This window comes from Pleurodeles waltl, chromosome 12 (genome assembly GCF_031143425.1).
Source record: "Pleurodeles waltl isolate 20211129_DDA chromosome 12, aPleWal1.hap1.20221129, whole genome shotgun sequence".
Taxonomy (NCBI): Eukaryota; Metazoa; Chordata; class Amphibia; order Caudata; family Salamandridae; genus Pleurodeles; species Pleurodeles waltl.
In genome coordinates, this window is record NC_090451.1 from 523,841,083 (window position 1) to 523,853,306 (window position 12,224).

At 49.4% G+C, this 12,224-nt stretch overlaps 1 protein-coding gene across 1 annotated transcript in view; it reads right to left on the bottom strand.

The window, feature by feature from the left end:
* CNOT1 (CCR4-NOT transcription complex subunit 1) overlaps positions 1 to 12,224 on the bottom strand; it is a 1,177,977-nt gene that overhangs the window by 504,772 nt on the left and 660,981 nt on the right. Inside the window, exon 20 of the mRNA XM_069215998.1 lies at positions 399 to 995. Within this exon, the coding sequence (XP_069072099.1) occupies positions 399 to 995 (597 nt within the window). The remainder of the gene's footprint in view (positions 1 to 398; positions 996 to 12,224) is intronic.

The following is a 12,224-nucleotide window of genomic DNA, read 5'->3' on the forward strand; positions in this document are numbered from 1 at the left end:
CCCTTGCCGACTTTCGTTGTGATGAGAAGGTTCTTTGATGCTGTTGTTGCTGCTGGGGTCGTGAAGCCATCCACTGTGGCGTTTGATATCTGTGAGTGAAAAGCCTTCGTTGGTAGGGACGGAATGTTTTCCGTTGCTCCCTTGGTGCCCACCGCTTTCAAAGTGTCTAGCTCAGATTTCATTCTCGCCATCTCGTCATCGGCATGACAGCCAAACAAAGTGGAGCCCGAGAAGGGCAAGTTTTGAATTCTCTGTTGTGCCTCTGGTTTGAGAGACGTCAAGCATAGCCAAGCGTGTATTCTTAAGCCTACTCAATGAGCATAGTAATGTGCCGATAGCACCGAAGAGTCAGCAGCAGCACTTATCACTTGGTTGGAGACCATGGCACCTTCACTCACGATCTCCAAAAAATCTTTTCTCTTTAGGTAGATGCTCCGCAAACTGTAGTACAGAGTCCCAAAGAGCACGATCATATCTGCCTAATAGCGCAGTAGCACTGGCTGCTTTCATTGTGATGGCTGCGGTAGAGCATACTTTACGACTTGCGGCATCGATCTTTCTACTCTCCTTGTCCGGTGGTGAGGACGAAGACGGAGAAGTAGAGGGCAACTTTTCTGCAGCCACTATAACCACAGAGTCAGGCACTGGATCCGACCTTAGGAATAGAGGGTCCTGCTCCGGTGGGCGATACTTCTTTATAAGCCTGGAAGGAGCAGTTTTAGTTGTGGCCGGTGTTAAAAATATATCCATTGCCGGTTCAAGAAGACCCGGGAACAGTGGTAGTAATGGTCTTGAGGATGTCCTCTGATGTAATGTTTTGAAAATCACCGAGGTCGTTGGAGCGGGTACCGCCAGCAGGATGTTTAATTTGGTAGCAACGTGCACTAGGACCTCTTGGAAGGTGTTCACGTCGTCTATGGGAGAAACTCTTGGAGACGGTGAGTCAGATAGGGTTGGAGAGTAATCCCTTGTGGAAGAAGAGGAATGTCTATGACCTGAATGAGAAGATCTTTGAACTGATTCATGTCGACGATGGTGTCGTGAGGAAGAAGAGCATCTCGAGGAAAGTCTGGTAATATCTTGTGGATTCCGCTGGAGTCACTGGGATGGACTCTGAGGGAGGAGCCGGAGGAGGGACTGTAGGTGCCACAGGTGTCTGTGGCAGAGGTGACTGCTGAGGAGACGCTGCGAAGTTGGTAGAAGGATGAGAGAAGCCGAGGATTCTGAGGTGGTATAAACCCTTCTAGGCATCTTTGAATGTCTCCGACGTCGAAACACTTCTCAACGTACGACGAGTACCCCTCGGCGTTGATTCCTCTCGCCGCTAAGATCCTCTCGACGGTGATCTTCCTCGACGTCGATGAGATGACGGCGAGCGTCTTCGACGGCGAACATTGTCCCTCGACGGCGATCGTCCTAGTCGCATCGACAGCGACCTGGACCAAGACCTTCTTGACGGCGAGCGTCTACGCCGTCTCGACGGCGAAACGGCTGTCTACGTCGAGCGATGCCTCTTTCTCGGCGGTGAGCCGGTCCTCGACGGCTAACATGTTGGTGCCGTTCCAGGTCTCGACGCCGATGCTCGACACGTCGGAGACCTATGGCGTTTTTGAGCAGGCCTGTCAGCCGCTCCAGAGGAAACAGGGAGAGCCCTGGTAGAAGACTGACTTTCTCCTCGCTCTGTGGCAGATTGACCACTTCTTCTCCTGTCCTCTCTTGCCTGAAGTTGAATTTTCTCCCTGTTGCGAAGAGTTCTTCTGGAGAAAGTTTTGCAGATGTCACAGGCATCAGGTTTGTGACTGGATGGTAGGTAAATAATACAGACCTGGTATGGATCTGTTTTGGCCTTTTTCCTGCCACAACTAGGGCACTTGTCAAAAAGTGAAGGCATTCTAAAGACAGAAAAACTTTAAATTTGTCAGAATTTGGAAGGAAAGGCTAGCAAATGTTCACTCACGATGAAAGACGTCGAGTGAAATTGAAATTCAAAAGATTTTAATTGAATTTTCTGTCAAAAAAGGCTTTGTGAGGTAGAGCTCAATGCTTCAGGGTCCTGTCAGGAGGAGCCGGAAAAAAGAACTGAGGCAACTGCCTTTTGCTGTGCATGATGGGATACAGGAAGACTTTACTTTCTTAAAGGCACAGCTCTATTTACATCCTGTATAATGGCAGCCTATGGGCTACACTGCCCTGCATTGTTTTATTCTCATAGGAGGGGTAAATAAAGTGTGAGAATGTATTTTTATTACATTTCTAGAATAAATGTGTGTTTGAAGGTGTATTTACACTACAGCTGTCTTTCTTTCCAACAATTTGGCCTGTGTAGCTGTTCACATAGGCTGCACAGTGTTAATCTTAAGCGGTTTTGACAGGCCCTTTTCAAAAGAGCTGGTATCTGCACTTAAGAATGTATTTCAGATCAGTGCTCCGGGGTCCCCGCAGGCGTGCAGAACTATTCAGTGCTTATGACTATACATGGAAATCCCCTACGAGAGAAAGAGGTTTTCTTCTTGGATGTTGAGAGCAGCTGTCCACAGGAGTTTCTTGGTCGCTTGGGTTGCAGAGCAGTTCTGAGTCGGCAGAGGTCACTGGTCCCGCTGGATGTGTCGCTGTTGCAGGTTCTTTGAGTCAGGCCGGTTGGGCTGGGGCCAAGTCAGTTGTCATCTCCATCTTCTCTGCGGGGCATTCAGGTCAGAAGTCCTTTAGGTTGTACGGAAATCTAAAATCCTGGGCTAAGGGTCACCCTTAAATACTAAATTTAGGGGTGTGTTAGGGCTGGAGGGCAGTACCAATGGCTACTGTCCCAGAGGGTGGCTACACCCTCCTTGTGCCTTCTCCCTTTGGGGAGAGGGCACATCCCTATTGGGCTAAATCTTCCAAAGCAAGATGGAGGATTTTCTAAGGAGGGGGTCACATCAGCTCTGGTCACTCTTAGGGGTGGACCTGGCTGAGGGGGCGAATCCTTGTTTTTCTCATCTCCCCCGTGCTTGCTGACAAAAGTGGGGGGTATGTCCGGGAGGCGGGCAACTCCACTAGCTGGAGTGCCCTGCGGCATTGTAACATGTGTAGTAAAATGGCTCACTGTTGCAGTTACCCCCCACTTTTTGCCAGATATTGATGCTGAATTGACTGATGTGTGCTGGGACCCTGCTAACCAGGCCCCAGCACCAGTGTTTTCACTTACAATTGTTCCACAATTGGGACATCCCTGGCACACAGATAAGTCCCTTGGATACCAAGGGCCCTGTGACCAGGGAAGGTCCCTAAGGGCTGCAGCATATGTTGTGCCACCCTAAGGGAGCCCTCACCTAACCCATGCACACTGCCATTCCAGATTGTGTGCGTTGGAGGGGAGAAAAAGGCAAAGTCGACATGGCATCCCCCTCAGGATGCCATGCCCACAAAATACTGCCTGCGGCATAAGTAAGTCACCCCTCTTGCAGGGGTTATAGCCCTAAGGCAGGGTGCACTATACCACAAGTGAGGGCCTAGCTGCATGAGCAATATGCCCCTACAGTGTCTACGTCCATTCTTAGACATTGTAAGTACAGAATGGCCATATTAAGTATATGGTCTGGGAGTTTGTCAAACACGAACTCCACAGCTCCATAATGGCTACACTGAATACTGGGAAGTCTGGTATCAACCTTCTCAAAATAATAAACCCACACTGATGCCACTGATCACAGGGCCCTTGGTACCTTTTACAAGGGACTTATCTGTGTGCCATGGGTGTGCCAATTGTGGAAGCAATGGTACATTTTAAGGGAAAGAATACTGGTGCTGGGGCCTGGTTAGCAGTGTCCCAGCACACTTCAGTCAAGTCAGCATCAGTATCAGGCAAAAGGGGGGTTAACTGCAACAGAGAGGCATTTCCTTACAATCTCCCATTAGTGTATTTGTTGTTGCGTCCTGCTTAAGAGGTCCGCTAGTTGGTTGTGTATCCATGGGACGTATTCTGCTAGTAGGTGAATGCGATTGTGAATTGCCCACTTCCAAATTGTTTGTGCTAGAAGGGACAATTGGATGAGTCTGTCCCCACTGTTTTTGCAGATAAGACACTGTTGTCATGTTGTCTGTCCTTAAGCCTGTTTTGTGTGTTATCAATGGTTGAAATGCTTTAATTGCTAAGAAGACTGCCAGCAATTCCAAGTGATTTATGCGATAAGTCTGCTGGATTAAGTCCCATTCCCCCTGTATTGCAAGATTGTCAATATGGGCTCCCCAACCTGTCATTGATGCATCAGTGGAGATTATGGTCTGTGGTACAGGGTCTTGAAATGGCCGCCCCTTTGATAAGTTGGTGTGACTGCACCATAGCTGGGAGTTGCAAGTCTGGTGGTCCAACAACACTAAACTGTGAAGTTGACCCTGTGCCTGAGACCATTGCTGTGAGAAACACGGTTGCAGGGGTCTCATGTTTAGATGTGCATTGGGTACTATTGCTATGCAGGATGGCATCATTTTCAAGAGCTTCGTGATAAATCTTACTGTGTAAGTTTGATTGTATTGGAGTTGCGATAGGAGACTGTGGAACACTTGAATTCTTTGTGGGTTTGGATACGCTAATCCTGATTGAGTGTTCAGAATTGCTCCCAGATATGGTGAATTTGAGATGGCTGGAGATGAGATTTTTGGTAATTGATTGTGAACACTAGACTGTGTAGGGTATTGTGTGTGCTTTTGAGAGGTTTGAATGGTGCTTCCTTTTATGAGCCAGTCGTCCAGATAGGGAAAGACACGTTTGTGTTGCCTTCTGAGGTACGCTGCAAACACTACTAGACATTTGGTTTATACCCTTGGTGCTGTTACTCCAAAAGGTAGCACTTTGAACTGGTAATGTTAGCCTGCTAACACAAATCTTAGATATTTGCCATGTACTGGATGCATGGGAATGTGGAAGTAAGCATCTTTTATATCTAATGAGGTCATGTAATCCGGTTTTGTAATAGGGCAATGACATCCCGAAGAGTAACCATGTGGAAATGCTCTGAAAGGATGTACTGATTGAGAGGTCTGAAATCTAGAATTGGTCTCAGTGTACCATCCTTATTGGTTATACGGAAGTATAGAGACTATACTACTTTCCCATGTTGAGCTATAGGTACCACTTTCTATTGCTCCTTTGAGTAGCAGTGATTGTACTTCTTGTTTTAACAGAATGAGATGCTCTTGTTTTAATTTGTGTAAACAAGGTGGAATGTTTGGTGGCGTGGACAACAGAAACCATGTTGGATAATTGACATAACCCACTGATCTGTAGTGTAGTTGTGCCATTGTGGATAGTTATTTACCAGTTTTCCTCCCACAGGAGATATGTGCTCTGTGGGGATGGTGAGAAAGTCACGGTTTGTTAGACTGTGAAGAACCTCTTGATGCGGAGCTACCTCTACTGTTCGCTCCTCTATAGGAGCCTATAAATGATCCTCTAGTGTAGCATTCTGAGGATTGTTTTTGATTGGTGGACGGTGTTTCAGTGGCCTAAGGTTTGAATCCTCCTCTAAACTGTGGCCTACAAAAATTCCCCCTGGTGGGTGTACTATATAAAGCCCCTATGGCATTAGCTGTCTCTGAATTTCTTTTGAGTTTGTCTACGACTGTGTCCACTTCAGGGCCAAATGAATGCTGCTTATCAAACAGCATGTTTAAAACTGCCTGTTTTATTCAAGGTTTAAAACCTCAGCATCTCACCCAGGCATGCCTCCTAATAAGCACACTGGTGTTCACTGATCTAGCTGCCGTATCAGCTGCATCCATAGCAGATCTAAGAACATTGTTCTATATTGCTTAACCTTCACTATCTGTTGTCCTCTTTTGGTGTTCTGGAGGAAGGTATTGTATTAGCGCTTCCATTTCATCCCAGTCTGCTCTGTCATATCTAGCCAATAGAGCTTGTGAATTTGTGTAGTAAGTTGGCTCTGTATATACTATTTCAAAGTGAGATAGTGTGCACAGAGTCCAAGGGTTCCCCTTAGAGGTTGATAGTGGCAAAATTAGATAATACTGGTGCTCTGTTTTGTGGTAGTGTGGTCGAGCAGTAGGCTTATCAGAGGGTAGTGTTAAGCATTTGTTGTACACACACAGGCAATAAATGAGGAACACACGCTCAAAGACAATTCCCGGCCAATAGGCTTTTACATAGAAAATTATATTTTCTTAATTTATTCTAGAACCACAAGATTCAAGATTTGAAGTAAATACATAAAATGCAAGGCACTCCACATAGGTAAGTAAGGAACTTTGAATTAGAGCAGTAACGAACGAGTTACTTACCTTCGGTAACGACTTTTCTGGTGGATACATTAGCTACCTGTGGATTCCTCACCTGATGAATACTCCCATGGCGCCAGCATTTGACGGAAATCTTCTTACTAGTCTCTGCACGTCGACGAGGACGTCACTCTAGCCCACGCGACGCCGTCTGACGTCATACAGGCAATAAGAAGTCCTCGCCGACGTGCCGATGACAGTACCAACATTTTTTACGTGCATGAGAATAATAATAACCCAATGCAATGAAAGAGCAAAGCAACATCTCTTAATAATGTAAATCACACAACATTGCAATAAAATAGCTGTAGATTTAATATAACCTTTTTTTTTTTTTTTTAAACAAATAAATATATTTATACATACGAATCATGTATATACCCAATATATATATAGATTTATATATAAATATACACATATATACAAATATCATACATGCAAAATGTATTGCAACTTTGAAGACCAAAAGGAGCACACTCAAGGGTTGCTTGGAGAGACCAAAAAGGCAACGGGGAGGCGGGTGGGACCGTGAGGAATCCACAGGTAGCTAATGTATCCACCAGAAAAGTCGTTACCGAAGGTAAGTAACTCGTTCTTCTGATGGATACAACTACCTGTGGATTCCTCACCTGATGAATAGAGTCCCAAAGCAGTACCACGCCCGGCGGTGGGTGCCTAAATGGTCAAACCAAGAAATCCTGCAGCACTGACCGTGCAAAATGACCGTCCCTTCTGACCTCAGAGTCCAAACAGTAATGTTTCACAAAAGTGTGAAGGGACGACCAAGTTGCGGCCTTGCAGATGTCGACCACAGGAACACCCCTGGCCAAGGCCGAAGAGGCCGACTTAGCTCTGGTGGAGTGAGCTCTAATGCCCTCAGGCGGATCCTTCTTTGCCAAAGAGTAACAGATTTTAATGCAAAGAACAACCCACCTGGAGAGTGTTCTCTTGTGGACTGCCTTTCCTCTCCTCTTGCCCACGTATCCGACAAACAGCTGATCCTCCAGCCTGATATCCTTCATTCTGTCGATATAGAAGCTCAACGCCCTTTTTGGGTCCAGGCGATGTAGTCTTTCTTCCTCCTTTGAAGGATGAGGCGGAGGATAAAACGTGGACAAAGTGATTGTCTGAGCCAAATGGAAGGGTGAAACAACCTTCGGAAGGAAAGCAGCCTTGGTCCTCAACACCACCTTATCCCCATAAAACGTTATATAAGGGGGTTTAACCGATAAGGCCTGCAACTCACTCACTCTCCTTGCAGATGTTATAGCTACCAGGAATACTGTTTTAATAACCAAATACCTTAAGGGGCAAGAATGCATAGGCTCAAAAGGGGACCCCATAAGGAAAGTCAGGACCAAGGACAAATCCCATTGAGGCATAACGAATGGTTTTGGAGGATATTGATTCAGAAGACCTTTCAAGAATCTGAGAACAATAGGGGATTTAAATAACGATGGTTGGTCTGGAAGACAAATGAAGGCTGACAAGGCCGACAAATAACCCTTAATGGTAGCTACTGCACAACCTTTCTGCGCTAGAGACAGTGCAAAAGACAAAACATGTGACAGATGAGCATGTAAGGGATCAATCTGTCTCTCTCCACACCACATAACAAATTTAGACCACCTATTAGCGTAGATAGATTTAGTGGAGTGTCGCCTGGCCGCTAAGATAACATCCACTACATCAGGCGGGAGAGAGAAGGAACTCAGGTTGCCCCGTTCAATCTCCAAGCATGTAGGTGCAGACTCTGGAGGTTGGGGTGTAAAACCTGCCCCTGCGACTGCGAGAGGAGGTCTGCCCTGAGAGGGAGACGGAGCGGAGGGCACAGTGAGAGTTGGAGAAGGTCGGAGTACCATACCCTCCTTGGCCAATCCGGAGCTATTAAGATGACTTGGGCCCGGTCTTGGCGAATTTTCCTCAACACTCGAGGAATCAAGGGTATGGGGGGAAACGCGTAAAGCAACTGGTCGCACCAGGTTATCTGAAACGCGTCCCCCAACGCTCCCTGCATCGGATACTGGAGGCTGCAGAATAACGGGCAATGCGCGTTCTCCCGAGTGGCAAACAGATCTATCCGAGGAAACCCCCACATCTGGAAGATTAAACAGACTTGATCTGGATGGAGACGCCACTCGTGGTCTGCCGAGAATTGGCGACTGAGACTGTCCGCACGTACATTCAAGACCCCGGCCAGATGATTTGCCACCAAGCAAATCTGATGGTCCTTTGCCCAGGACCATAGCCGAAGAGCTTCTCTGCAGAGAAGGTACGACCCTACTCCTCCCTGTTTGTTTATGTACCACATCGTGGTAGTATTGTCCGTCAGGACCTGTACCGACTGACCACGAAGGGATGGGAGGAAGGCCTTGAGAGCCAAACGTACAGCCCGTAACTCCAACAGATTGATATGAAACACCTGTTCCTCTGGAGACCAAAGCCCTTTGATCTCCAGATCCCCCAGATGAGCTCCCCATCCTAGGGTGGAGGCATCCGTTATTACCGTGGCCACTGGTGGCGACTGCGCGAACGGCTTCCCCTGTGAAAGATTGTTGCCCGCAATCCACCACTTCAATTCCACAGCAGCATCTCTGGAGATCTTGACAGTACCTTCTAAATCTCCCTTGTGTTGAGACCACTGCCTTCGGAGGCACCACTGAAGAGCCCTCATGTGCCAGCGAGCATGCGTGACCAACAGAATGCAGGAGGCGAACAGACCGAGCAGACGAAGGACCTTGAGGACTGGAACTACCGCTCCATTTCGAAACATTGGAACCAATTCCTGAATATCTTGAATCCGCTGAGGCGGAGGAAAGGCTCGACTCAATGTTGTATCCAGTACTGCCCCTATGAACAGGAGGCGCTGAGAGGGCTCCAGGTGAGATTTGGGCACGTTCACCGAAAAGCCCAGGTCGAACAACAACTGGGTTGTTGACTGCAGATGATGCGACACAAGCTCCAGGGACTTGGCTTTGATCAACCAGTCGTCCAAGTAAGGGAATACTGCTATCCCCTTCCTTCTGAGCTCCGCCGCAACCACTGACATCACCTTTGTGAAGACTCGAGGTGCTGAAGTAAGACCAAACGGGAGAACCGCAAACTGATAGTGCTGCGACCCTACCACAAACCGGAGATACTTCCTGTGCGACTTGAGTATCGGGATATGAAAGTAAGCATCCTGCAAGTCGACAGACACCATCCAATCTTCCTTGTTCAACGCCAAAAGCACCTGTGCTAGGGTCAGCATCTTGAACTTTTCCTGTTTGAGGAACCAATTCAAGATCCTCAGATCCAGGATTGGTCTCAACTGACCATCCTTTTTGGGAATCAGGAAGTATCTTGAGTAACAACCTCGACCCTTTTCCTGCTCTGGGACCAACTCTACCGCGCCCTTTGAAAGGAGGACTTGAACCTCCTGTTCTAGCAACAGGAGGTGTTCTTCTGAACAATAAGATGGGCGGGGCGGGATGAGGGGCGGGAACTCCCGAAAGGGAAGGGCGTAGCCTTTTCCCACAATGCCGAGAACCCAAGTGTCCGTTGTGATAGACTTCCACTTGTGGAGAAAACGCTGTAATCTTCCCCCTACAGGAGAGGAGTGAGTGGGAAACGGTGGAAGCCTAAGGCTGCTTCCCCTGCTGCACCCCTCCAGAGGACGAGGAAGAGGCAGAGTGCTGTTGAGAGGCTCCTCTGGTACGGACCCCACCCCTCCCCCTCCCTCTAAATGACCTATAGGGGAGGGAAGAGGCGGGTTGCTGGAACCTCCCCCGAAAGGAAGAGGAATAAGAGCCACGCCCAAATCCCCGAAACCTCCTGAAAATTCTAGAAGAGGCAGAGGAAGAAGGAGCTTGCAGTCCTAACGATTTGGCTGTGGCTCTGCTCTCCTTAAATCGTTCCAAGGCTGAATCTGCCTTGGCTCCAAACAGTCTGTCCCCATCAAACGGGAGGTCCAGCAGGGTCGACTGCACATCCGCAGAGAACCCTGAGTTTCGGAGCCAGGCCTGTCTTCTTGCCACCACAGCCGTGCCCATCGCCCTGGCCACCGAGTCGGTCGTGTCCAGCCCAGACTGGATAATCTGGGTCGCGGCAGCCTGGGCGTCCGAGACCACATCCAAAAGACCCTGGGGAAGCTCCGTGAATGAAGACGAAATATCATCCATCAGCGCATGGATGTACCTCCCCAGAATGCACGTGGCGTTGGTGGCCTTCAACGCCAAACTGCATGACGAAAATATTTTCTTGGACTGCGCATCCAGTTTCTTGGAGTCTCTGTCTCCAGGCACCGTCGGGAAGGAACCAGGCGCTGACTTTGAGGAACAGGAGGCTTGCACCACCAAGCTCTCCGGCGTAGGGTGTCTAGAGAGAAAGCCAGGGTCAGATGGTGCAGCTCGATACCTCCTGGCCACAGCCCTATGAACGGCCGAGGAAGACACCGGCTTCTTCCACACCTCCAACACCGGATCCAGCAAAGCCTCATTAAATGGCAAGAGAGGCTCAGCTGCAGCAGAGGCCGGATGCAATACCTCTGTCAGCAAATTCTGCTTTGCCTCTGCCACCGGCAAAGGCAGGTCCAAAAAGCTCGCTGCCTTCCTCACCACAGCATGAAAGGAAGCAGCCTCCTCCGTATATTCCCCTGGAGATGAAAGGTCCCACTCAGGGGAAGTGTCCAGCCCACTGGCTGTATCCAGACCATGCAGTCCGTCTCCAGAGTCCTCAATCTCTCCCTCCTCTAGGACTCGCTGGTACTCTTGCTCTTCTAAAAGACGGAGAGCACGCCTCCTCGAATGAAGTCTCTCCTCGATACGCGGAGTCGACATGGCCTCCGCCGACGTCGAAGAACGGCGCCGATCTCCAGAAGCATCTGACGCCGCGTCCAGCGCCACAGGCAGCTTCGGCGCCGAGGCAGGAGCCGGAGGACGAGGTCTTGGAGCCGATGGACCAACCGGAGTCACAGGGCAAAATCCTGACTTCGACGGAGGGGCAACCCCCGGGGCCGAAACATCCGAAGCCACCGGAGCGGCCACCGACGCCGGCACCGGCGCCGAGCCCACATTCCCAAAAGGGAGAAAGGGCATAAAGGGTGCCGGCCGAAGAGGCGCAGGATCACCCAACGAAAAGGCCAAGGGCCCCGAAGGACCAGCCGGAGCAGCTCCTGGAGCCATCTGATGAAAGATGGTATACATCGCATTAAGAAACGCGGTACTATCGGCTCCAGGAGTGGGAAAAGCCGGATACTGGGGTGCCTGGATCGAGGGCGACCCGACGCCGGCCTCGACGTCTGCGACGCCGGAGAAAACACAAGAGGCTGCACCACCTCAATCACTGACGCCTGACCAGGTGAAGTCGGTGACGCCGGAGAGGGCAACGGCGTCGATGGATGCGGCGTGACCGTGGGGCTGACCTCCCAAGTCCTCCGACGCCGAGCCGAAGGTGACCACGAACGAGACTCCTTGCTGGAGTGACGTCGTGAGTCTCTACGGCGCCGGGAGTCTCGATGACGCCGGTGAGACCTTGGCGAAGAAGACTTCTTATGATGTTTCTCCTTCTTCTTTGACTTTGCCATGAATAACTTGGCCTCGCGCTCTTTGAGGGCCTTCGGATTCATGTGTTGACATGAATCGCAAGTCGAGACGTCGTGGTCGGAGCTCAAACACCATAGACAGTCGGAGTGAGGATCTGTAACTGACATCTTGCCCCCACACTCTCGACAGGGCTTGAAACCCGACTTCCTCTGAGACATTGTTACCGCAGAGAAGACTACGCAGCAGACAATACACTGTAACCACGAAGGTAACAGTAACTCCCTCGAAGATAACCGTTTCGAATGCACGGAAAAAAGGGAACTGTCATCGGCACGTCGGCGAGGACTTCTTATTGCCTGTATGACGTCAGACGGCGTCGCGTGGGCTAGAGTGACGTCCTCGTCGACGTGCAGAGACTAGTAAGAAGATTTC